Here is a 27,230-nt window from a genome sequence, read left to right as displayed (position 1 = left end):
CTGCCCTCGACCCCCCGCGGAAAAGAGGCGAGGAGAGTTCAAAATCCAACCCGGCTCCGAACCACCTTCCCTGATGAAGGGATGGGGGAGGGGGGCGGGCTGGGCTCGCCGCTGCCACCTTCAACGGAGCCGCTCCTTGCGCCACCAGAGCCCGGGCCCACGGTGCCACGTCCCGGCCTCCGTCCCCGCCACCTCTCACCCCTCCCCCGGACGCGGGCACATCCTCCCGAGACCGCCCGGCTCGCTTCCTTCCAGGCGCCCCCGGTGGGCCACACCTCGGACCAGGGCGTGGAAGGGGCAGTTAAAGCGGTTGGAACAGTTACCCCCGGACTGGCCGCCCCGGAACCCAGGCCCGGCCCGGCCCCGGACACAGCCTCCGGGCTGGCAGGCTCCCCAGGGACAGGCCTAAGGCGTAGCCGGCTTGGCCCGGCGCCCTCCGGAGCGGCCCCGCACCGCAGACTCACCTCCAATGTGTCAAAAGCGCATGTTCGCCGCCGCTCGACCGACGTCTCCGCTCTGCTGGCCAGGCCAGGCCCGCCCAGACGTTCAGCTCCGCTCCCCTCCGCAGCCCTGAGCTCCACTCCGCGTACCTCCGCGCCCGGCTCCTCCCCGACACGTCAGGGGCTGCCTGGGTGTCCGAGGCCATTCTGTGACGCACGGGGGCGGGGTTCTGAGCATGCGCGCGAGCGTAAGGGCGGCCTGGGCGGGGCTGTCGGGAGAATGGCGTCACAGGGGGCCGGGCCAGGCCCGACGGGCTGACGTTAAACAGGCGGCGGCCGTCTGCGCAGGTGAGTTTGCGACCTTCGCGGTATCCTGGAAAGGCTCTGAGTTCGGGAAAGTGGCATCACCGTGGGTGACAACCTGCTTCCCCATCTTCAGCCACTAACCGAGTCCCGCAAGTGACTGTTTCAGTGTTCCCATATATAATAAGATTTCACCTCCGCGTCACCTCCACCACGCAGTAGAATACCAGGCGTATCCTAGTCCCCATCACTCTGACAAAGACCTGTGTTGTTTTTACAGCAATCCCGCTAGCTGAAATTAGCTGAAATTTTATACTACTTCTTGTCTTTCTCCAGTAAAACGTAAGTTCCATGAGAATCGGAACCTCATTCCTTTTGTCTCCCAGAAGATAACTTGGTGCCATGTGGGCGTTCAAATATTTGTTGATTGAACTCGTTGAGGGCACCAAGGAAATACACATATTTCCACTTGTATATTTTATATACCTAAGCGTATATTTATGTAAGTGTGTGTGTGTGTGTGTGTGTTCATTCCCGTAGGACCTCCAACTAATGGAGTCCATTTCATTTATACATATTCCCCCCAGGAGACTTGGAGAAGGAAGAGAGGGGAAAGGAACCAGCTCAGAAGGAGAATGATGGGTATCTGCTTAGGGAGGGGAAACTTGAATAGAGCTGTTTTTAAAGACAATTTTTGGAACTTTTTGCTGTGTAATGTACAACATAATTCTCTGTGATGTCAGCGCTCTTGGGATTGGGTATATGAGGTTTTTGGACACAGTGATGTGTAAGACAGATTTCAAGGTGAGAACAAGGTGAGCCTGAGAGGTTCAGTTATATTTTTGAGGGCATGGACATAAACAGGAACAGCGCAAGATAGATTATAAGAGGTATCCAAGTCAGTGAAAATCAAAGAAATAATTAATGGGGTTGTAGGAAAGCTGACACCTTGAACTAGATTCTGAAAAGCTCATGATAATAAGACTAGTTTGCTTTTGTTCTACCGTTTGTATATACTGGCAATTGTGTTAAATGCTTAGCTTGCATAATTTAATTCTTAACAATGACCCCATGATATAGGGACCGTTATTACTCCCAGTTTACCAAGAGGAAATCGAGACTCAGCAAGATGGAATTGCCCAAGGTCACTCAGCTAGATAAAAAGAGGACTTAAGGTTCAAACCCACCTAGTCTGGATTGTCTAACTCTAGAAACCAGACTGTTAACCACTACTGTACTTCCACTAAAGAAGGGGGGTTATTGGGACTTCCTGGCGGTTCAGTCGGTAAGACCCTGCCCTTCCACTGGAGGGGCACGGGTTCAGTCCCTGCTCGGAGAACTAAGATCCCACATGCCATGTGGCACAGCCAAAAAAAAAAAAGAGGGCTATTAATAACTACCATTTATTGGGCTAGAGAACTGTGCTGAAAGCTTTACATACATCTCCTCACAAGCAGCTTGTGAGACTGAAATTATTACATCCATTTTATATGTTGGAAAACTGAGGCCGAGGGGAGCTGAGGTTTAAACCCAAACAGGTCTCAGTCCACGCCCAGTGACCTGGGACATCACAGAAGCCTATGATCTCATCCTCCAGAGCACAGCCCCAGCCAGGAAAGCAGAGCCCCAGAGGTGAGTAAGCAGGGAGGCCTTCCTGCAGATCTGGTGCCAAGACAGACAAGTCCCACCCCAAGAGGAAAAAATAAAGGCTGCAACTCTGGTCCCTGGCTGAAGTCCTGGGAAACACACTGAGTCACCTAATGGCAGGCCAGGCCCTGCAGAAAGTGTTGGCATCATCTTCCAAGGCCACTGCCCCTCCCACCCAGCCTGGACCCAAATGGTAAATTTACCCTTCCAAGATAAGGAATAACCAGTCCATGTTTGATTCAAAAATGCCCACTTCAGGGCTTCCCTGGTGATCCAGTGGTTACGAATCCACCTGCCAATGCAGGAGGCACAGTTCTGATCCCTGTGCTACATGCTGCAGGGCAGCTTCTGAAGCCCTCATGCCCTAGAGGCCGTGCCCCACAGAAGAAGCCAAGGCAATAAGAAGACCATGCACTGCAACTAGAGAGTAGGCCCTGCTAGCTTCAGCTAGAGAAAGCCCATGTGTAGCAATGAAAACCCAAAAACTAATTTTTTTAAATGCCTACTTCTATGCACTCCTATGTTCCTAACAGCACTGTTCACAATAGTCAAGACATGGAAACAAGCTAAATGTCTATCAATAGATGAATGGATAAAGGAGGGATGGTATATATATCTAGATATGTAGAGATAGATATCTAGATATAATCTGGATATAGAGAGAGAGATCTATGTATAGATCTATGCAGGCACACATACAATGGAATATTACTCAGGCATAAAAAAGAATGAAATAATGCCATTTGCAGCAACATGGATGGACCTAGAGATTATCACACTAAGTGAAGTAAGAAAGAGACATCATATCATTTATATCTGGAATCTGAAATATGACACAAATGAATTTATCTGCAAAACAGAAACAAACTCACAGATGTACAGAATAGATGTGGTTGCCAAGGGGAGAAAAGGTGGAGGCAGGAGTTCGGGATTAGCAGATGCAAACTGCATATATACACAGAACAGATAAACAACAAGGTCCTATTGTATAACACAGAAAACTACACTCAATATCCTGTGGTAAGCCATAATGGTTTCATAAAGACTATGAAACAGAATGTATGTATTATATATATATATAAAAAACTGAATCACTTTTCTGTACTGCAAAAATTAATACAACATTGTAAATCAACTATACTTCAATAAAATATTTTTTTAGGGACCTCCCTGGTCATCCAGTGGATAAGACTCTCTGTTCCCAATGCAGGGGGCCTGGGTTTGATCCCTGGTCAGGGAACTAGATCCCACATGTCACAACTAAGTTTGAATGCCACAAAAGACCTGATGCAGCCAAATAAATATTTTCTTAAATAACTTTTTAAAATTCCCACTTCTGGTGGGTCCCTAACCCTTGACCCAGCCAGCCATCAACAGCTCAGCCTAGGGTATCCCTGTGCCAAAGGGAAAAGAAAATTCCATTTGTTGCTTTTATTGCATCTTTGGTAGCATCTTAAGCAAACAGAGCTCACCAATTATCCAAAGCAACTCAGACTCCCAATCAGTGCTTCCATCAGAATTTGGCTGTTAAGTCAACAGAAAGGCAGGACATGGGTATGCTGAGAATTTGCTATGAGGGGTTTAGGTTCCAAACCTCCTTGCCATTCCTTCCCTTGCGTGGTATGTCTGAAAATGCAGCCTGCTTCTGCCCTAGCCAGAGCAGGGCAGGGGGGAGGTAGAGTCCCCGCTCTGAGGGCCTTGTAAAGGGCTCTTGCAGGTGTGAAAAATGAGGACAATTTAGGTTGAGCCTGCAAAAGGCCTTCCTCCCAGGGCGCTGCCCCCGTTACTGGTAGCTGGAAGGAAAGCTACCCTTGTCCTCATCCAGGGGCACGAACTGATGTCACCAGAGTCTCTTTCCCCTGTTAGTGGAACCTGAGATCCTGCTGTGCCCCATGAATTTCTTGGGGCTGCCCCATTTCTTCCCCAGAAGCCTACCTGAATAGCAGACTCCTCCCGTTCCAGAACTGTCTATAGCCTCCTGGGCTTCCTGGCTTCAGAGCCTACACTCCCCTGAGTGCCGGTCTTCACTGTCAGCCCCGTCCCCCACCCCAACCCTTCATGGTCCCTACCCACACCCCAGAGTGACAGCCGCCTCCATGGAACAGCCTGGCACAACACTGTTAATTGCTAATTGGGTTAACACCTGGCAACGCCAAGGGCTGTTAACATCACACCTACATAAACAGTGTGACTGTCCCCAGACAAAAGCAGTATCTGCTCATACACCTTTGCACAGACAAGGTGGCACCAGTTTTGCCTACTCCCAAACCATTCTAATGGAATGACAGGGCTAGGAAGAAAAATGGAGTGTTTCTTACCAGCAACCTGAGCTGATTGTCATCAGGCAATTCACCCAAATTCCCATGACCAGTAAACCAATGAGTCAAAGTTACCAGGAATAAGTGATCATTAATTCAACCATTAAATGAATATAATTGAGTGCCTGACACTGTTCTAGGCCCCAGAGATACAGCAGGCAACAAAACAAGCTTAGGGAAGAGAAAGAATGGAAACCAAAAATTAAAAAACATTAGCACGTCAGGCAGTGATAAGTACTGAGGAAGAAAAAAGGAGTCAGAGCTTTTCAATATTTTATATTTAGGATGGCATTTAAGACAGCACCTGGCATGTGGTAGGCTCTTAGCATTTGTTGAAGAATAAAAAACTTGCAGTGAATAAGTTATTTTCATTGCTCTCTTCTGCTTTCTCTATTTTTTTTCTTTCATCAGAGCACTTTTATCATTTAGAACTCTCAACTTTAAAAACTCCTCTAATAAAAAATGAGCAATTAGGAATTTCCTGGTGGTCCAGTGGTTAAGACTCCACTCTTCCTCTGCTGTGGGCACAAGTTTAATCCCTGGTCAGAGAACTAAGATCCCACAAGCCATGTGGTGCAGCCAAAAAAAAAGTCCTTCCGCTCTGACTCCCTATGTTATTCTCTCCTGTACGTATGGGTTGATTCCACAGGTGTAAAGCTTCCACCCTACAATGGGTTGATTCCACAGGTGTAAAGCTTCCACCCTACAATTTATTTTTTTTTAAGGAAACTTTTTTTTTCTTTTTGCCTGCGCTGGGTCTTCATTGCTGCACGTGGGCTTTTCTCCGGTTGCTGTGAGCAGGGGCTACTCTTCATTGTGGTGCGCGGGCTTCTCACTGCTATGGCTTCTCTTATTGCAGAGCACAGGCCCTAGAGCTCAAGGGCTCAGTAGTTGCGGCTCACAGGCTCTAGAGCAGAGGCTCAGTAGTTGTGGCGCACGGGCTTAGTTGCTCCCCAGCATGTGGAATCTTCCTGGATTAGGGATCGAACCTGTGTCCCCTGCATTGACAGGTAGATTCTTACCCACTGTGCCACCAGGGAACACCCCTACAATCTTTTCGATGCCGTATCTTCTGCACATCTTTTAACTGACAGCATAATGATATTTGGGACTTTGGTAGAACCACCTGGGATGTCAACCGTAACTAATCTGGAATGTAAGGATTGCTTCTCCAGGGATCACTTGCCTGGTGACCATTGTCTAATGTTAGGGGAATGATACCTTGACCATTTATCATTACAACCTATTATGGTAAAATGACAGCCCATGGGATCTCAGAAGAAATTTCACATTAGTTTTCATCTATTTCTGTATAAAAACAACACAGGCCTTGATGTCCACTTTGGGGGTTTGTCTTGTTTTTTTTAAAGATCTCTTGTTTTATATGGACCATCTTTAAAGTCTTTGTTGAATGTGTTACAATATTGCTTCTGTTTTACTTTTTTTTTTGCCCTTGGGCCTCAAGGCATGTGGGATCTTCACTCCCCAGCCAGGGATCAAACCTGCATGCCCTGCATTGGAAGGTACAGGCTTAACCTCTGGACCTCCAGGGAAATCCCTCCTCTTTGAAGATTACAAGGGGGCTTGGGGGCCTTTACATGAAAAAATATTTTCCCCTCAAAATTAGCAGAAAAGGCTTTACTCAGGAGAGTCCTGACCACAGAGGCCAATTTTGATCCATAAATGCTTAAATGCAGAAATAAAACATCCCAGGTTTGCTATTAATTACAGTAGAAGTGTCTCTTCTATGAAAAGCAAATGAGGAGGGGTGCAGGCCAGGCAGAAGAGGAGACGTTAAAGTGCTGGGGGCAGGATAAGCGGGGAGCAAGGAAACCCTTTCTTCAAGCATCTTGCTGTTTCAACAACTTTCCAAAGTCTTATGTTGACAGATGGTTATTAAAACCCTGATAAAAAGATGCTAGAGGAAGCAGTGTGAAAGAGGCCCCAGACACAGAGGTGGTGATCAAAGGGTGGCAAGATCCACCCTCCACCCCCAGCCAAAGGTGCAGGCCCCACCCCTTCTCAGGCTCCCCACCCTGGTGTGAGACGCCAGCCCCGCCCCACCTGCGACTCCTCCCTCCCAGCACCTCAGGAATTCAGGTGTTTGTTCTTCTCTGCCAAATCAGCCCCATCACAGGTGACTCTGCTTCCCTTCTCTGAGCCTCAATTTCTTCTGTAAAATGTGATGGTTGGACCAGATGACAATGTTGATAGTTCCCGTGAGTCAGAACCCACCCTGTCTTCCAGGTGCCAAGCACCCTCCTGGGGGCGCTCAGACCCTCCCTCTCCTTGGCCAGTTTGCCCAATGTGATGGCAGGGCCAGCCCAGTCCTAGATGGATGGGGGCCAGTGACCAAGGACATTCTCCTTCCTGCCAACATCCCTTTGCTGCGTCCAGGGAATCGCTGAACCTGCAGATTAAATCACCTTCCAGTGCATCTAATGTCTGCTGTATTCGTTTCCTGAAGCTGCTGTAACAAATTACCACAAGCTTAGTGCTTAAAACAACCCACATTGATTCTCTTACAGTCCTGGAGGTCAGAGGTCCAAAGTGAGACTTTCGGGGCTAACATCAAGGTGTTGGCAGGCCTGGTCCCTTCTGGAGGCTCCAGGAAGAATCAGTTCCTTGCCATTTCCAGCTTCTAGAAGCCACAGCATTCCTTAGCTTATGGCCGCATCACCCCAGCAGCTGTTTCTGTTATCACAGACTCCTTCCACCTCCCTCTTATAAGAACCTTTCTGATTACATTGGGCCCATCCAGATAATCCAGCCCAGTGGGAAGAAGAGGAAGTTCATTCTCTGGGGAAACTAAACCAGAGACGCTCCAGACCTGGGACACTGGGCATACTATGCTCAGTAGCTCAGTCATGTCTCACTCTTTGCAACCCATAGACTGTAGCCTGCCAGGCTCCTCTGTCCATGGGATTCTCCAGGCAAGAATACTGGAGTGGGCAGCCATTCCCTTCTCCAGGGGATCTTCCCGATCAGGGATGACATCTGTGTCTCCTGCATCTCCTGCACTGGCAGGCAGTTTCTTTACCACTGAGCCACCTGGGAAGCCCCACTGGGCATGCTCGAGCCAGGCTAAGTTAGTGCAATATAAAAGGAAGCAAGAGAGAGGAATGGGATTCTTGAAAGGCTGAATGTCAAATGATGAGACCCCAGCTTCCTTCCCTGATGGTCTCCCAGAATGCCAGCCTGTACCCTCTAGGCAGGAGATCAGAGACCTTTTGTTTATTTATCTGGCTGTGTTAGGTCTTCGTTGTGGCACCCAGATCTTTGTGGTGTCATGCTGGGTCTTTCCACTGTAGCTCACAGACTCTCTAGGCATGGTGTGGGTTTAATTGCCCCATGGCATGCGGGATTTTAGCTCCTCCACCAGAGGTTGAACCCCCATCCCCTGCATTGCAAGGAGGATTCCTAATGCTGGCTCACCAGTGAAGGTCCCTGGAGAACTTTTCTTGACAGAATCATCTCATTTCTAAATCCTTAATCACTACCACAAAGTGCTTTTGCCATAAAAGGTAACATACTCACAGGTTCTGAGGATTAGGACCTAGACATCTTTGGGGGGCTTTTATGCTGCCTACCACATCTCATGCTCCAACGTTACCACCTTCACAATATTTGCCATTTCTGCATATCATCTTTGAATTTTTCTTTGATTCAGACCACTTTCTAAAAAACGAACTTAGGGCTTCCCTGGTGGCTCAGCTGGTAAAGAATCCGCCTGCAATGTGGGAGGCCTGGGTTTGATCCCTGGGTTGGGAAGATCCCTTGGAGAAGGGAACAGCTTCCCACTCCAGTATTCTGGCCTGGAGAATTCCATGCACTGTATGGACTGTATAATCTATGGGGTCGCAAAGAGTCAGGGAATTTCACTTTCACCCCAATACAAAATAAATAATGAACTTTATAAAAATAATATCTATGAAATCCTAGAGTTGATGGCTAGTCATATTTTCCCTACTATTTCATAAATACACGACTATCAAGATGTCAAATGTTTATCTCTGTACCACATAACATCACTGTGCGTGCCACCAGTAGTACACAGACTGTCCTTTGGGGAACAAAAATCCAGCCTCCTGATTTTACAGAAGAGGGTAATTTGTCCAAGAAGTCACCAGCAGCAAAGAGCAAGGCTACACCCACGACTTCTTCCTCCTGTCTCTGTGGTCATTAATCACAGCTTGAAAGGATGTCAGCTTTTTCTTAATAGCATCCCTCCCTCGGTGATTCATATCATTTAGGGCTCAGTTCCCCTTCTGCTACACTCACGGATATTTTATATTTGGAAAGTGGGGTTTCCTATTGCCTCCCCTGTGGACCAACATTCATGCATCCTACTTATCAGTGCTGAGCAGAGGGTGTTTACTTGACCTACATCTGGACAGCATCCAGGTCTCAGGGAAGGATACGCTACAAAGGGAGGTCTGTGCTGGTGGTGACTTTGTACTGTGCCCCTTGGCTTGTGTCCCAGCTGCTGACTGGACTTGGAAATGGCTTTTAAGAAGACAGAGTCCTTTCCATCCACAGGGTGTGGGATGATATAATGGCCCTCCTCTTACATAATGATTGACATGCAATAAAATTAGCTTTCATTTATTAGATACTTCATCTGGGACAGGCCCTGTGATGAGTGGGTTACACATATCCATTCACAGCAACGCTATGAAGTAGCTGTAAGTGTTCCCACTTTACGGATGAGAACACCACATCCCAGAGAGGCTGAGCAAGTGGTCAGGGTCACACAGCTAGTGTGACAAAGTCTGTACTTAAAAAGACACAAGAGAACGTAGAAATCAACCTGAGATGAGGAATGCCAATGAGGAAACCAGAGAGGTTGAGCAACCTGCCCAAAGGCACACAGCTAGTGGCAGACTCAGGGACAGAATTTGGCTCCCCAGCTCTCAGGCTTGTTTGTTTTTCAGATTCTCTCTTGTAAGCTGTTATTTCTCGGATGATTTTTTTCAGAGGCCTGCCCGATCGATTTCTTTTTCTCATCATTGCATACATCTCTCCTCCCTGGTGCTTTTGTCACTCATCATTTTCTGTCTAATTGAAAGCTGTGGAGGAATCTAATGAGAATCCTAGGGCGACCCTTCACCATCTGTCCCTCTGACCTACAGAAAAAAAAGTGCTAGAAAATCTCCATAAGTCTGTATTCATTAATTTGGAATGAGTCATAATTTAACCAGAAAAAGATTAAAGTTTACCTTCATCCTTTCCCCACGAAAAAAAGAGATTGCTAAGCAGATAGTCAGTGGAAAACAAGGTTAGGTGGGGTCATGATCAAAAGAGGAACTTGTTAATGTAAATTTTAAGCCAGTAAGACCCTAAGTGTCCAAAGGGAACTGAGTAAACTCAATGATTGTACACGGTGGAAGACTGGCTAGCCATGACTGTCATAGAACATTGTATAACAATATGAGAACAAATTATGATTAGTAAGTCGACAGCATAAATACAAAATAAAATGACTGCATTTTTATAAGTATATATCTATAGGGGGGAAAAAAGAGATGTGTTTAGTAGCTGTCTCTGTGTGTGCGTGCATGCATGTGTGCTAAGTCGCTTCAGTCACGTCCAACTCTTTGTGACCTCGTGAACTGTAGCCTGCCAGGCTCCTCTGTCCATGGCATGCTCCAGGCAAGAATACTAGAGTGGGTTGCCATGCTCTCCTTCGGTGGATCTTCCTGACCCAGAGATCAAACTTGTTTCTCCTATGTCTCCTGCATTGGCAGGCGGGCTCTTTACCACTGGCGCCACCTGGGAAGCCCCAGTAGCTATCTCTAGGTGATTTATATTTTCTTTTTTGTGTTTATCTGTATCTTCCAAATGTTCTACAGTGAACACAGATTACTTTCATAATCCAAAGGAGAAAAAAATTCAAATTGCTGACATTGTCATTAAGAACTGTTGTTTTCTGAAGCCTGTATTCTGAGATTGCACATACAGAAAAGTAAGGAATCAACCACAAACCTCTTTTCTGAGCTGGCCATATGCTAGCAATTTAACAATTATCCTACTCCAGTAGAAAGATGACCAATTAACACAAATAAGTAGTTCACTGAAGAAATACAAATGGTCAGTAAACATGTGAGAAGACTCTCAATCGGTTCATTAATAACTTTTAAAATGTAAATTAAAATGACAAAGGCGATACTGTTCATTTGCTTAGCAGATTAGCAGAGCTTAAACCAAATGATAGGGGAATTCCCTGGTGGTCCAGTGGTTAGGACTACGTGCTTCCACTGCAGGAGGCATGGGTTCAGTCCCTGATTGGGGAACTAAGATCCTCAAGTCGAGAGGTGCAGCCAAGTAAATAAATAAATGATAATATCCAGGGCTGATACAGTGTGAGGAAGCCAACACTCTCAGACAACACTGGTCTGAGTGAAAAATGCGATAAACCATAGCAGTTACCATGATGGATTGAATCTAAATGTCTCCTCTTCCTCTTGAAATGCCACAAAAAAAGGCAGGACGGAAATTTTAAAAGGCAGAAACCCACCAAGACGGAGTACAGGAGAGGACCACAGAGGGCAAGATGTCAACAGTATCTTGAAAGAGGGAGAGCAGACTGGTGAGTGGCAGCTGACAGATTGTATCAGAGAAGGCTGGAAACTGAATGCCAACTGGAAGCAAGTGGGGGTCTGCCTGTGAACCGCAGAGAGGCCCAGGAACTGGAGGTACCAGCTACGTCAGAAGGCAGAGTGGGGTAAGACCGAAAACAGGAAGGGCTGTTGAAAGCACCAGTGTGTTTACAAAAGCACTTGGACCGCACAGCCCAGGCAGTTGACCAGCCAAAGCACCGGCCCAGCAGGAGGAGCCTTCTCTGGCGAAATTAAACCAGAGAAGCTCCAGACCTGGGGACCCTGGGCATAGCAGAGGGCTAGGCTGTCACTGCACTACAAAAGGAAGTGGATAGAGGGAGGGAGGATTCTTCAAAGGCTGTGTATCAAATGATGAGAACTCAGCTTCCTTCCCCTACCGACCCTCCAAGAATGCTGGTGGCAGCCTGCCCTCCAGGCAGGAGATCAAAGAATTTTCCTCAACAGAACCACATGACCTGGCCTGTCCACTTGATCACTCAGAGAGGTCCAACAGTCAACAAGCCCCCAACTCCACACACACACACACACACACACACACACACACACACCCCAATCAGCTTCGAGTTCCCTGGTCCAACAGTCACCAAGCCCCCAACTCCACACACACACACACACACACCAATCAGCTTCGAGTTCCCTGGTCCAACAGTCAACAAGCCCCCAACTCCACACACACACACACACACACCCCAATCAGCTTCGAGTTCCCTGGTCCAACAGTCACCAAGCCCCCAACTCCACACACACACACACACACACACACACACACACACACACACACACACACACACACACACACACACCAGCTGGAAAGAGAAAGAACTTTAATAAATATCTTTAGAGAAATAAGGATATTATATGAATATGTGATTAACCACATCAGGAAGATTGGGGAGCAATAATGTGGATCAAGTAAGAGTGCTGTGTTCTTACCTTTCATAATACAAAGTCAATAGATGATAACTAAAACAGAAAAAACTAGTCATACAGGCACTTTATTTGGAAATAGAAACAACTAAAATAATTGGAAATGTTGTGTGTAGTAGGGAGAACTTGGAAGAGGGGAGAAGAGGCAAGGAATTGCTATTCTTCAATGTAATCTTTGTAATTGCCTTAATAAAAGTGGATATGAAATGTAAAACAAATGGTATGACATTTATTAGAGGAAATCTGGACAAATGAATTAAAACTGTGAATATATGTATAACCTTTTACCCACCACTCAACTTGTTAAGGATTTATCCTAAGGAAATTATAGAAGTAATATGCAAAGACATATGTTCAATGATGTTTACTGCAGCATTGTTTTATCATTATGCCAATAAACTGGAAACAACCTAAACACCCAGGAGACTCATTTAATAAATCACAGTATAATCCAAGCACTGGAATACTACACAGCTGTTAGGAAGGACAAGGAAGATTTTATAAATTAACATGAGATGATACTCAAGTGATACTAAGTGAAAAAAAGAGGGCTTCTCTGGTGGCTCAGTGGTAAAGAATCTGCCTGCCAGTATAGGAGACTCAGGTTGAATCCCTGATCCGGAAAGATCTCACATGCTACAGAGCAACTAAGTCTGCACACAACAAATATTGAGCCTATGCTCTAGAGCCGGGTGACCACTAACTATTGAACCCACACACCACAACTACTGAAGCCCACGTGCCCTACAGCCCGTGCTCTGCAACGAGAGAAGCCACTGCAATGAGAATCACGAGCACCACAAAGAAGAGTAGCCCTCACTTCCCAAAACTAGAGAAAAGCTCACAGGCGGCAAAGACCCAGCACAGCCAATAAAAAATAAGTTTAAAAATGGTTCAGTTCAGTCGCTCAGTCATGTCCGACTCTTTGCGACCCCCTTGAATCGCAGCACGCCAGGCCTCCCTGTCCATCACCAACTCCCAGAGTTCACTCAGACTCATATCCATCGAATCAGTGATGCCATCCAGCCATCTCATCCTCTGTCGTCCCCTTCTCCTCCTGCCCCCAACCCCTCCCAGCATCAGAGTCTTTTCCAATGAGTCAACTCTTCGCATGAGGTGGCCAAAGTACTGGAGTTTCAGCTTCAGCATCATTCCTTCCAAAGAAATCCCAGGGCTGATCTCCTTCAGAATGGACTGGTTGGATCTCCTTGCAGTCCAAGGGACTCTCAAGAGTCTTCTCCAACACCACAGTTCAAAAGCATCAATTCTTAGGCACTCAGCCTTCTTCACAGTCCAACTCTCACATCCATACATGACCACAGGAAAAACCATAGCCTTGACTAGACAGACCTTTGTTGGCAAAGTAATGTCTCTGCTTTTGAATATGCTATCTAGGTTGGTCATAACTTTCCTTCCAAGGAGTAAGCGTCTTTTAATTTCATGGCTGCAGTCACCATCTGCAGTGATTTTGGAGCCCAGAAAAATAAAGTCTGACACTGTTTCCACTGTTTCCCCATCTATTTCCCATGAAGTGATGGGACTGGATGCCATGATCTTCATTTTCTGAATGTTGAGCTTTAAGCCAACTTTTTCACTCTCCACTTTTACTTTCATCAAGAGGCTTTTGAGTTCCTCTTCACTTTCTGCCATAAGGGTGGTGTCATCTCCATATCTGAAGTTATTGATATTTCTCCCTGCAATCTTGATTCCAGCTTGTGCTTCCTCCAGCCCAGCATGTCTCATGATGTACTCTGCATATAAGTTAAATAAGCAGGGTGACAATATATAGCCTTGACGTACTCCTTTTCCTATTTGGAACCAGTCTGTTGTTCCATGTCCAGTTCTAACTGTTGCTTCCTGACCTGCATACAGATTTCTCAAGAGGCAGGTCAGGTGCTCTGGTATTCCCATCTCTTTCAGAATTTTCCAGTTTATTGTGATCCACACAGTCAAAGGCTTTGGCACAGTCAATAAAGCAGAAATAGATGTTTTTCTGGAACTCTCTTGCTTTTTCCATGATCCAGCAGATGTTGGCAATTTGATCTCTGGTTCCTCTGCCTTTTCTAAAACCAGCTTGAACATCAGGAAATTCACGGTTCATGTATTGCTGAAGCCTGGCTTGGAGAATTTTGAGCATTACTTTACTAGCGTGTGAGATGAGTGCAATTGTGCAGTAGTTTGAGCATTCTTTGGCATTGCCTTTCTTTGGGATTGGAATGAAAACTGACCTTTTCAAGTCCTGTGGCCACTGCTGAGTTTTCCAAATTTGCTTGCATATTGAGTGCAGCACTTTCACAGCATCATCTTTCAGGATTTGGAATAGCTCAACTGGAATTCCATCACCTCCACTAGCTTTGTTCATAGTGATGCTTTATAAGGCCCACTTGACTTCACATTCCAGGATGTCTGGCTCTAGGTCAGTGATCACACCATCGTGATTATCTGGGTTGTGAAGATCTTTTTTGTACAATGGTTAGAGAACAGTAAATACAGTTTGACACAAGAAATATTGTTTTAGAAGTCTAGTTAATTTCCAGAATATATAAAGAACTACTACAACTACCACTACTACAACTCAGTAACAAAAATACCAAACAACTCGATTTAAAAATGGGCCAAGAACTTGAACAGATATTTCTCCAAAGAAGTATACAGATGGCTAACAAGTACATGAAAAGGAGCTCTACGTCACTAATCATCAGGGAAACACAAATCAAAACTACAATGAGATACCGCACCCACCGGGAGGAAGAAAACAACCACCAGAACATAAGTGTTGGTAAGGATGTAGAGAAATTGGAACCCTTGTGCATTGCTGGTAGGACTCCAAAATGGTACAGCCACTATGGAAAACATTCTGAAAGTTCCTCAAAAAAGCAAACACAGAATTACCATATGATCCAGCAAATCCATTTGTGAGTATATACGAAAAAGAATTAAAAGCAAGGACTCAAGTAGACATCTGTACACTCGTATTCACAGCAGCATTATTTACAATAACCAAAAGGTGGAAGCAATCCTGTCCATCAGCAGATAATATAAACAAAATGTGGTGTCTATAGACAATGGAATATTTTTCAGCCTTAAAAAAGGAAGGAAATTCTGACACCTGCTACAACATGCATGAACCTTGAAGACATTACACTATGTGAAATAAGCCAGCCATCAAAGGACAAATACTGTATAGGTCCATTCAAGAGAGAGTAGAGTGGTAGTTGCCAGAGACTGGGGGTGGGGAAGACTAGGGAGATACTGTTTAATGGGTACAAAGTTTCACTTGGAGAAGAAGAAGAAAAATCTGGAGATGGATCTTGGTGATGGGTGCATGTCACCGTGAATGTACTTAATGCCACTAAACTGTATGCTTAAAAACAGTAATTTTTATTTTATGTATATTTTGTTGTTATTGTTCAGTCACTCAGTTGTGTCCAACTCTTTGTGACCCCATGGACTGCAGCACACCAGACATTCCTGTCCCTTACCATCTCCCAGAGTTTGCCCATGTTCGTGTCCATTAAATCAGTATATTTCACCAAAATAAAAAATTTCAATTTTTAAGTAGAAATTTATATACCAGTGTCACTAATAATCTCTGGGGCTGGAATTATGTAAAAATTTTCCCTTTCTCTGTTTAGATTTTCACCAATTACCACTATCAGGAAAAAAAGGTATCTAGTTCCATTTAGAAAATGAAAGTAACCTCACACCCTGAGAATGCCATCTTACAGTTTACAAAACACTTTCACAGTCATCGTCCTGCTTAAGCATCACCAACATCCCACAAAACAGAGACATTTTTGAACTGTGTAGACCAGAAAGGTTCAGAGGACAGTGAATTGCCCATCAGTAAGACAAGGAGACAAGACTTAATCACAAGCCCCAGCTTGGTCAGCTCAGCAAACTTTCAGGCATCACACCAGCTGTGTCAAAGTCAATCCCAGAGAAGCCTGTCAGAACTCAAGAAGCTCTCTCTACAGCCTAGAAAAATGTTACCTGGGCAGCTCATGTAACACACAATCCAAATCAAGGTGATGAGATTTTAGGGGCGGTAGAGGTCAGATGATGTGGTTTCAGGAAGCCACCCCTGGTACCATCCTTCACAGGGACATAACCAACTTCACAAACTGACCCCAGCCTCTGACAGTCCCCCACAATGAACAGAAAGGGTCCACCAGGAGCCCCCCACTCTGGCCCTGATCTGGCCCTGACCTTATCCAAGCTGACCCCCCCAGCCCCCACCATCCCAACATACCTGGTCCTGTGTCCCAGGCCCCGCAGATCAGATAAACAGCAGCGCAAAGTGGCTGGAGCTGAAGCAGCTGAAACAAAGTGGAAATCAACAGGAAGTGTGAGAATCACCTTGTGACAAAAGAGGCACGAAGACCGGAAGTGGGTTTGGGCCAGGAAGGCTGCGGCCGGCCTTCTAGAAGTGAGGCAACCTTGCAGCCCCACTGCTCAGCTGCTGTTGAGCAAGACTTCAGCATTGAGGAAGTAGAAAAAGAAACTCAAGCCCTAACTCTTTAGCCAGAACTTCAAGCTTCCCCTTTGTCTGTCTCCAGCCCTGTATTAGAGGGGAAAGGCAAGAAGGAGAGCTTTCCCACATGAAGGGTAGGAGATGCAGGATCCCTGTTGATTCAGTGGTAAGAATCCACCTGCCAACCTAGGTTCGATCCCTGGTCCTCGAACCAAGATCCCATATGCCCCAGGGCAACTAAGCCCATGCTCCACAACTACTGAGCTGAAACACTAAGTGCCCTAGAGCCCCTGCTCCATAACGAGAGAAGCCACTGCAAAGAGAAGCGCGTGGACCACAAGAGAGTAGCCCCTGCTCACAGCTAGAGAAAGACGTGCAGCAACAAAGACCTAGTGCAGCCAAAAATAATAAATAAAGGGTAGGGCTTCCCCAGTGGCTCATTGCGTAAAGAATCCACCTGCAATGCAGAAGACACAGGAGGCTCAGGTTCAATCCCTGAGTTGGGACGATCCCTTGGAGGAGGGTATGACAACCCATGTATTCTTGCCTGGAAAATTCCATGAACAGAGGAGCATGGTGGGCTACAGTCCATGGGATTGCAAAAGAGTCAGACACGACTGTGCAACTGAGCACACAGGAGATGCCCAGAACCTGGCAAAGCACACATGTGGCACTTCAGAGAAACAATGGGAAGTCAGATAGTGGTAGCCTCCACCTACCACTTTTGGTGGCAAGACCTTGAATGAGCTGCTGTGTGTCTCTGTGTCTCGTCTTTGCAAAATGAAATGGAGGTAACACCAGTACTGACCTCATGGTGTTGTTTGGACTTAAATGAGATAACATGTGTAATTGGCTTCATATACATCCAATCATTCCCTTCAGTGGTTTGTGGCATCCCCCCTCCTTTCTGCCTCTCCAAATCTGACCCACTCCTTAAGTTTTTGGCAGGTCAGGCCACCCTGGTCTGGAGTCACTTCTTGCCTCCACAGTGGCTGCAGGTCAAATGTGTCACTAAGTCCCACAGTGTAGGAGAAGCACCACGGTTAAGAACTACGACTGAGGCCCTTCACCGATAATTCCTTCCCATCGGGCTGTTTATCTCCCCAAGGTCACCCAGGGAGGGTAAGGGCTGCGTAGATTTGTCTCTCTTTCCCCAGGAGCATCTACCAGAGCACTGGAAGTTAGTCCATAAATGTTCATGGGCTTTTAAGATGCTATGAAGGTTTCAGACTGACCTCAGGGCAGCTCAGGAGCATGTTGTCTCCAGCCTGGGGCTGCTGCTGCTGTTAAGTCACTTCAGTCGTATCGGACTCTGTGCGACCCCATAGATGGCAGCCCACCAGGCTTCCCCATCCCTGGGATTCTCCAGGCAAGAATACTGGAGTGGGTTGCCATTTCCTTCTCCAATGCATGAAAGTGAAAAGTGAAAGGGAAGTCGCTCAGTCGTGTCCGACTCTTCACGACCCCATGGACTGCAGCCTACCAGGCTCCTCCGCCCATGGGATTTTCAGAGGCAAGAGTACTGGAGTGGGTTGCCATTGCCTTCTCCGTGTCTCCAGCCTACAGGAGGCTTATGCAGGACTTCAGTTGATGGTAAGAGGACTCACCTGTGGGTGTCAGTAGCTCACCATCTGAAAACATCTTGCAGTGCAATGCAGTTATATTTGGACCAGAAGGGACACTCTTTGAAGATGGTACTTTTAAACTAGTAATAAAATTTTCTGAAGAATATCCAAATAAAATGCCAACTGTTAGGTGTTTAGATATCCTTCAGAATTGGTGGAGTCCGACCTTCTATCTTAACACCAATTTAGTCTCTGCTGGATGAACTAAATCCAAATAGTCCAGCCAATAATCAGGCAGCACAGCTTTATCAGGAAAACAAATGAGAATATGAGAAAGTTTTGGCCATTGTTGAATAAGGCTGGAATGATTCATAATACACAAATGGTCTGTTAATCTTCTTCATCATTGTAATTTACCTCTCAGTAGAAAGGCTAACATATTTCAGGTGCCACCGGTTTTAAGGATTCTGCAGGGGGGAAAAAGCCCTTCAATTTAGAACATACAAAAGCTTGTGTATCGATGAATGTACTTTTTGTTGCATGGTATGAACTAAGTTATTGCTTACATAAATTTGTAATATATTCTATTTGTATTTTTTCCCAAGTGTATAATGTTGGTGTGGAGCTTTCATGACAGAATAACATTTTGTACATCTGTACTTTTTTCAAATATTAAATGCCTTATTTTGGAATTTTTAAGATTTTTTTAAATTGAAAGCACTTGAAGTTTTTTTATATATGAATATTACATGTAAAGCTGTTAAAATATGTATCTTCAGTGCAAAAAAAAAAAAAGATGCTATGGTAACACCAACCTATTTAAAGCATTCTGGTAAACTCCTGCACCTGGGCTGAGGTCACCATAGCAACAGTTTTGCAGGCTGTGGCAAAGCCTTGCAGGAAGGCAGGACCTGGGTGATCCTTGGCTCCTCTTAGCTCCTCTCACAATCCCTAAAAGCACTAAAGATGTGAAGTGGGGGAAGATGCTGAATGCTGTAGCTCGAGCTGCCTGGAAATCCTGCTCCTGCCCTCATCTCTAGAAGAAAGCCTGGGTAGCTTGCAAAATACATAAATCTCCCTCAAAAGCAGCCTAAGGTTTGCCACCTGATTGGGAGAGCAGCCCTCCTCCTGGCTTTCTGTCCTCAGCTCCCTGGTCCCCTTTTCTTCAGATGACAGATATCTTGATAGCTGAGATGACATTGTAAGGATCGCCCCTCACCTCTTTTTTTTTTTAACTTCTTTTTTTGTTGTTGTTGAATCAGGTCTTAGTTGCAGCACATGGGATCTTTCATTGTGGTGCAAGGATTCTCAGTTGAGGCTCACAGGCTTAGTTGCTCCATGGCATGTGGGATCTTAGTTCCCTGTTGTTGTTCAGTCACTTAGTCATGTCCAACTCTTTGCGACCCCATGAACTGCAGCATGCCAGGCTTCCTTGTCCTTCACCATCTCCCGGAGCTTGCTCAAACTCATGTCCATTGAGTCACTGATGCCATCTAGCCATCTTGTCCTCTGTCATCCCCTTCTCCTCCTGCCTTTAATCTTTCCCAGCATCTGGGGCTTTTCCAGTGAGTCAGCTCTTCACATCAGGTGGCCAAAGTACTGAGGCTTCAGCTTCGGCATCAGTCCTTGCAATGAATATTCAGGATTGATTTCCTTTAGGATGTATTGGTTGGATCTCCTTGCTGTCCAAGGGACTCTCAAGAGTCTTCTCCAACACCACAGTTCAAAAGCATCATTTCTTCAGCATTCAGCCTTCTTTATGTTCCAACTCTCACATCCATACATGACCACTGGAAAAACCATAGCATCGACTAGACGAACCTTTGTTGGCAAAGTAATGTCTGCTTTTTAATATGCTGTCTAGATTTGTCATAGCTTTTCTTCCAAGAAGCAAGCGTCTTTTAATTTAGTAGCTGCAGTCACCATCTGCAGTGATTTTGGAGCCCAAGAAAATGAAGTCTGTCACTGTTTCCACTGTTTTCCCATATATTTGCCATGAAGTGATAATTCCTTAACCAAGGATCAAACCCTATTCCCTAGCATTACAAGGATTCTTAACCACTGGACTAGCAGGGAAGTCCTTGCCCCTCACCTCTTGTTCCCTCCAACTTACCACCCCACCAAGTCTGCCCACCTCCACATTTCTCTTAGTATAGCCCAGGTCTTGTTGAGGCTTACTGGGTGCCAGGCTCTGTGCTTAGTGTGTTTTGTTTTGGACGCAATGCACAGCTCATGGAATCTTACCTCCCCCAACAGGGATCGAACCTACACCCTCTGCAGTGGAATCGGTGTGTCCACTGCAGAGAATTCCTGTGTGCTAAGTGATTTACATATAATATCCTGCTTTAACCCTCAAATATCTCTCCAAGTAAAGGCTGTTGCTATTCCCATTTTACAGATGAGGAAACTGAGCCCCAAAGAGGTCACACAACTGGCCCAACTTTAACTTGAAGGCATTTCAGTGGGATTTTATTTCAGGAAGCTATAAACTCTCCCACCTCTATGTCTCACAGAGAAGGGAGTTTTGTAGTTAGCCTGTTCAAAGTTTTGGAAATACTGAGCCTGAGTCATCACCAGAGGGCTGACTGGAAATGCAGAGCCTCAGGCCCCACCCCAGTCCCACTGAATTAGAATTTGCATTTTCACAAGAGAACCTGGTTATTGGTTTGCTCTTCAAGATTTTAGCCTTGGTCCAAATTGAATTGAATGGGTAGCGCAAGACACAGACCCACAAGCAAAATAAGTATAGACAAAGAACCCAGCAGGGCTCTAGATCTGGGGGGGTTTGCCTCTAGAGAAAGAACAGAGACAAAAATTTAGGGCTCTGGGGCCCTCCCCGCCTCAGTTTCCGCTTTCTAGGTCCTCAAGCAAAATCTCAACTTTGGAAGTTCAGAGAGCAATCGGATGGCTTTAGAGCGCCACCTTCTGGTCATGCTAAGCTATGCATCACAAGTTTCTGCTCCAGGCATCCCATCCCAGAGCGGCGGCTACTTGTCTGCAGGGGCTAAACCTTCTCTTTGGGACTTCTGTAGTTTTTCCCAGCAGTTTATTTCTCTTCCTTCTTTACCCTTCAACACTCACCATTCGTTATTCTTGTAACTGATTCAGATAACTCCTTGCTGTCTGCTGCTGCTGCTAAGTCGCTTCAGTCGTGTCCGACTCTGTGCGACCCCAGAGACGGCAGCCCACCAGGCTCCCCCGTACCCGGGATTCTCCAGGCAAGAACGCTGGAGTGGGTTGCCATTTCCTTCTCCAATGCATGAAAGTGAAAAGTGAAAGTGAAGTCGCTCAGTCGTATCAGACTCTAGCGACCCCATGGACTGCAGCCTACCAGGCTCCTCCGTCCATGGGATTTTCTAGGCAAAAGTACTGGAGTGGGGTGCCATTGCCTTCTCCTCCTTGCTGTCTAAATGACAGCAATACAGCACTTCATGTTTGCTTAGTCCCTTGACCTCAATTCAGTTCAGCTCATCAGGGGTGCAAAGCCTAAGACTTGACCATTTCTGTTTTCAATAACATTAAAGCAAGTGGAGAAACCGAGACCTTAGAGTTATAAACAAGGCATAAAGATTTAAAACTGACCTGTATAAGAAAGAATTCACATGGACATATTTCTATTTACCTATGTTTATATCCATCTAAAGTCAATCACAGAAGGAAAATATCTAAACAGAGTATTATGCAAAAGATATAGGTAAGCTCATAACAGAAGAAATACCATTAGTCAAAGACATTTTAAAGAAATGTCCCTATTTTAAACCTTTCTTACCTTCTTTTGAATTAGATTTTAAAAATTATTGCTTTTTCCATTATCCTAATTATAGTTTTATTATTTTTAGTACACTATCATTTTAATGGTTATCAAGCAATCCCATTCCCAGAATAATGCAAGAATATTACAATTTAACTCCATTTATCCTCCTCCTGCTTTCTATTTTCATCAAGTATTATAATTTTTATGAATTTTTAAACTCTAAAGATATTATTTTTATTTTATGCAATCAACACTCATGGATTTTCCCCACTCATTTCCCTCCTGTCATTCATTCATTCCTGTATGATTTTGCTTCCACGGGTATCATTTTCATTCTGCCTAAAGAACGTCCTCTACCCCCAATAAAAATTAAAAATAAAAAAAGAACATTATTTAGTACTATCATTTGTTTATTTAGGGACTTTTAGTGAAGCTCTTTCAGCAGTGAATTCTATTTTCAGTTGTAAACTTCTTCATTCCACCTTCATTTTTTGTTTTTTTTTTTGGCCAAGCCACCCTGCACGTAGGATCTTAGTTCCCTTGAACGGGGATCAAACCCTGCCCCCTGCATTGGAAGTGCACAGTCTTAACCTCTGGACCACCGGGGAAGTCCCTCCACCTACATTTTTTAAGAATATTTTTCTCTGAATAAAATTCTAGATTGGCAGCTATTTTCTTTCAGTCCTTAAAAGATTATAACATGTATTCTTGACATGCACCCTCTCTTGGATTGCATCATTTATCTTGAAAATGAGATGTTATTATTTTGCTTCTCTGAAGGTAATGTGTCTTTTCTTCTCAATTTTTCAAAATTATCTTTGACTTTGGTTTTCAGAAGTTTTACTACAGTGTGGTCAGGTAGCGATTTTTTTTGGGGGGGTGGTATTTATTTTGCTGGAGATTTGTAGAGTTTCTTGAATCTGTGGTTTAATGTCTTTCACTAATACTGTAAAATTTGTGATCCATAACTCTTCATCTATTGCTTCTGAATAAGTCACTCTCCTTAAATGAGTCAAATTAAATGTATTTAGATCTTTACATCACATTCCATATTCTCTTATGCTCTTTTCTGTATTTTCCATCTTTCCCCCCCAACGCAGTCCCATCCTTCAGACTGAGTATTTTCTGCCCACTTAGCTTTCAGTTTACTAATCCTGTCTTCTGTTATGTCTAACCTGGGAATTCCCTGGCAGTCCAGTGGTTGGGATTCAGCACTTTCACTGCTGTGACACAGATTCAATCCCTGGTCAGGGAACTAAGATCCCACAAGCCACACAGTGTGGCCAAAAAATAATCAACAACAACAATAAAAATAGTAACCTGTTGTTAAACTCATCTATAGAGTTGTGGTTTTTTTAAGGAATTATATTTTTCGATTCTAGAATTTCTACTTAGTTCTTTCTAAAAAAATTGTTTCCAGTTCTCCATCTACTTTCTTGAATGTATTGGGGACAGTGGGGGTAAAGACCAATTTATAATACCCAAGCAAGGTGAGTGAGACAAGAGGCAATTTCAAATGCTACTGGAGGAAGTTTAAATTGGCACAGTTTATGAAAGGGAATTTGACAATTTTTACCACGTCTTTGAATTATATTATACTTTGACTCCTCAGTTCCATTTCTAATAATTATTTAAAGTGTGAAACAGAAGAAAGGAAACCTCTTTTTTTTTTTTTTTTGGCTGGCCTGCAAGGCCTCAGCAGCAAAAACTCAGGTCCTAACCTTTGGACTGCCAAGGAATTCCCAGGAAACCTCATTTAAAATGAAGCTGAGGGATTTCCCTGATGGTCCAGTGGTTAAGACTCCCCACTTCCACTACAAGGGGCATGGGTTGGATCCCTGATCAAGGAACCAAGATCCTGTATACCCTGTGGTGTAGCCAAAAGCTATTAAATTAATTAACTTAATTAAATGAAGTTGGGTGGCCAGAAGGGAGAACTCACATGCTACCACTCCACATCAATTACAGACCCCAATAGGAAGAATTTTCCTTGGCCAGCAACCAGCCCAGCCAATGGGAAGTGCCCACCAGCCTGACTCTTCTTTTCCCCCAATGGACTTTCTTCAAATTAACTCCTCCCAACTGCCTCCTTTTGCTCTACAAAGTAACATTCCTCTCCTTTGTTGGACTTGCCTATGACTTTTGCTATAGCTTTCTTGCCCCAAATTGCAATTTCTCTACTATTCTGGAAAAAAGAAAACAAAAACTTTTTTTTTTGCTAGCAATATAACTGGCTGTTTATTTTTAGGTTTGACAAAGGAAATAAAACCAAGATTTTGCAATTAAAAAAAACCCACTTATACAGAAAATTTTATAATAGGGGAAAACTAGAAACTTAAATATCAATCAATAGATACATTAGTTAAATGACTATATCATCGACTCAATGGACATGAGTTTGAGCAAACTCCAAGAGATAGTGAAGGACAGGGAAACCTGGTATGCTGCAATCCATGGGGTCCAAAAGAGTCGGATACAACTCAGCAACTGAACAACAACAATCCATTCAAAATAAGGGTGTAAAAGAAAATAGTTTTCAGATGCTGAAAAAATCAGGTCCTAAAAGTGTTTATTCAGTATGAGTCCACTTATTCTAAAATCATTACATGCTATAATTACACATAATATATAATTATTTTTAGCATAGCTACATATATATTATATATAGGAGCTGAAAAAATAAACATCAAAGTATTTATATTTATCTGTAGAGGTGGCACAAAGCTGATGTTTTCATGTGTGCTTTTACGAAATTTCCACTTTTTTTCAACACTAATCGCTATTTTTATTTTTTAAAAAAATTTGTTTTCTTCCTCTCCTGATTCCTGATTTTTTTCCTCCCCGACCCTGGCCTTACCTGTCTCAAGCACTGAGGACTCTCAGCTGTCTGGGAGGCATTCAGCTCCGGATGAAGAGTGAAGGCTGAGAAAATCCTCCAACAAAGAGCTGATTTCAAACAGTCTTTCTCCTGCAGCTGCCACCACCCCCAGGAAGTGAGAAGTTTCCCTTCCACGAACCTCCCGGCGAACAAATCTCCAAATCTCCGAGCTTCCCGGATCTTTAGCTTCCCTTCCCCCACCTGTCCCAGAGCATCTCTGCCCCTGCGGTCGGCGCTTTACGACGGTGCAGGGAATGGGGCGGGGGCGCACGCAGCCCAGGTGAGTTAGCTGCAGGACGCAATCCACGCCGGCTCGTACGCGACTGGGACCTGACTCAGCCTTCCTGCTCTCCCGGTGCCCCACCCCTGCTCCCTTCGGCCTCCTCCCGCAGCCCGCGGCACCCTCGAGTCACCGTCGGTCCTTGCCAGTTTCATCCTCAAGTCCAAGCTAGTTTTCTCCTTTGCGCAGGATTCTTTTGGTTGATCCCACTCTGTGGCTTCCCGGCCAGTGGGCTGTCAAGCACTGAAACCAGCCTTGGGCTCAGCCTTCAAGAGTCCTGAAGTGGACTCTCTCAGCTCTGAGACCATCCTGAGCCTCTGCAGCTCCCAGGGTCGTCATCCTCATTCATACGTTTCAGATCAGGGTGTGCAAAGGTCCGTGCACGTCTCAGATCAGCGTGTTCAGAGGCCTATGCATGCCACCACTTCCGGTGGTACCCAAGTGAATCTTTTTTTTACTTAGTATGTATTCATATTGCTGTTTATTAAAAATATGATTAGAACATCAGACCTGTGATTTCACAGTATGGATGCTCAGATTGAGGTGAGAGTAAATATTTATGTTTAAAATATGGCTCCTATTTGTTATTTTTGTTTTTAAGAAAAATCAACAGTTGTACATGCAATATTTTGATGTGGCAAAAATTACCAAGACAAACCATTAGATTAAGTTTTCCCTGGGGGATTTCTTCTTTAAAAACCTCCGATTCCATCACTTGTCCCTCCTTCTTTCCTAGCCCATCCTCCCTCCCCTTCCCAGACTCACCTCCTGGAGAATCTGCCAGAGATCAGGCTTTTTCAAAGACAACATTGGTGTACAGTGCCTAAGTAAGGCTCTAACCCAGTGGTGAGCTCATCCTCCCATCTCCAGCCAGACCGGAAGTTCTCAATCTATTATGACTTGAGGGGGTGGGGAGAATTTTGGTGTGGATTCCAAAAGCCATTAGAATAGAAGGTAGGGGCTTCCCTGGTGGCTCAGTGGTAAAGAATCTGCCTGCCTGCCAGTGCAGGAGATACTGGTTCGATACCTGGTGCAGGAAGATCCCACATGTCATGGAGCTACTAAGCCCAAGCCTGTGCACCACAACTATTGAACCTGTGCTCTAGAGCCTGTGCTCTGCAACAAGAGAAGCCACAGCAACAAGAAGCCCGAGCATGGCAACTAGAGCAGCACCCACTCTGTGCAACCAGAGAAAAGCCCAGGCAGCAAGGAAGACCCTGTGCAGCCAATAAATATATAAAACTATTAAAAAAAATAGAAGATAAATGACTTGATTGCCTAAACTTCACACACTCATGTGCAGGCGTGCACACACACACACACACACCTCATGCACATAAGCTAGGCTTGAGAAGTTGGATTTATTCATTTCACAAACACTGACTTATTAAACACTATTGCCAGACACAAGACCCTGTGCTACAGTCAACAGAGATGAATTAGGAACTCCTCCTTCAAGGTCTTAAAGATGCCAGCGGGGAAGTGATGAGGAAGAAAGGCATTGCAGCCAGACAAAAAAAGGCAGGAAAAAAATCACAGAGCCCCAGAAACCCAAGGCCTCAAGGGATCTGAACTAGAAGCCAGCCCTGCGGCTATGCTGCGTGGCTTGAGATGGCCCAGGGCAAGGGGACTGTCCAGAAAACGTGTGAGAAAGGCAGTGTGGGCCTCATGTGCGGACTGAGGAGGGTGGGCCGTGTACCGAGGGCAGTGGGGAGCCACGGAAGTCTAGAGGGAGGGAAGGGATGAAGAGGAACACCCGTGAACATGTTCTGTGGCTGCTTCAGTGTAGGTTGGACAGAGGGGGCTGAGGGCCAGGGGCGGGGGTCTTGGGAATGAAAGCAGCCCCTGTCCACCTTCCAAGCCGGGTGCCCTGGCAGGGCCTGTTTTCTGCTCAAAGGCCCCAGGTTTCCCCTGAGTACCAGCAGCCCCAGGCTATGTAAGGATGGAAGGAGAGCCAGGGGGTCGGCCATAGAGAACAGGTAAGACTGAGATTTCAGAGGTATGGGCAGCCTGGCGGGAGGGGG

General features: G+C 45.1%; 2 protein-coding genes and 1 pseudogene across 9 annotated transcripts in view; 2 read left to right on the top strand and 1 right to left on the bottom strand.

Moving 5' to 3' along the window:
* Nucleotides 1–27,230, bottom strand: part of NDEL1 (nudE neurodevelopment protein 1 like 1) — an 83,350-nt gene that overhangs the window by 42,167 nt on the left and 13,953 nt on the right. For 3 of the 6 annotated variants that reach the window (XM_010816014.4, XM_005220341.5, XM_005220342.5), the window contains exon 1: nucleotides 465–616. The gene's annotated coding sequence lies outside the window, so the exon portion shown is untranslated. Of the gene's footprint in view, nucleotides 1–464; nucleotides 649–16,507; nucleotides 16,599–27,230 lie in introns of those variants that run through there. The other 3 variants (XM_024979908.2, XM_005220339.5, NM_001191246.5) reach the window with 3 other exon arrangements.
* LOC132343041 (basic proline-rich protein) lies at nucleotides 82–25,777 on the top strand. Of its 3 annotated transcripts, XR_009491700.1 has the most exons (3): nucleotides 729–788; nucleotides 1,024–1,085; nucleotides 24,916–25,777. XR_009491700.1 is itself a non-coding variant. In XM_059878500.1 (2 exons), the coding sequence occupies exon 1, from the start codon at nucleotides 82–84 to the stop codon at nucleotides 757–759; it is 678 nt and encodes a 225-aa protein (XP_059734483.1). In that variant the 3' UTR covers nucleotides 760–788; nucleotides 24,916–25,777. The 3 variants fall into 3 exon arrangements, 1 of the variants encoding a protein (XP_059734483.1); XR_009491699.1 differs by having other exon boundaries at nucleotides 82–1,085; XM_059878500.1 differs by lacking the exon at nucleotides 1,024–1,085 and having other exon boundaries at nucleotides 82–788.
* On the top strand, nucleotides 729–24,909 carry LOC132343042 (ubiquitin-conjugating enzyme E2 B-like; annotated as a pseudogene).

This window comes from Bos taurus, chromosome 19, assembly GCF_002263795.3.
Source record: "Bos taurus isolate L1 Dominette 01449 registration number 42190680 breed Hereford chromosome 19, ARS-UCD2.0, whole genome shotgun sequence".
Lineage (NCBI taxonomy): Eukaryota > Metazoa > Chordata > Mammalia > Artiodactyla > Bovidae > Bos > Bos taurus.
Note: the sequence above shows the minus strand (reverse complement) of the source record. Positions and strands in the feature narration are given on the sequence as shown.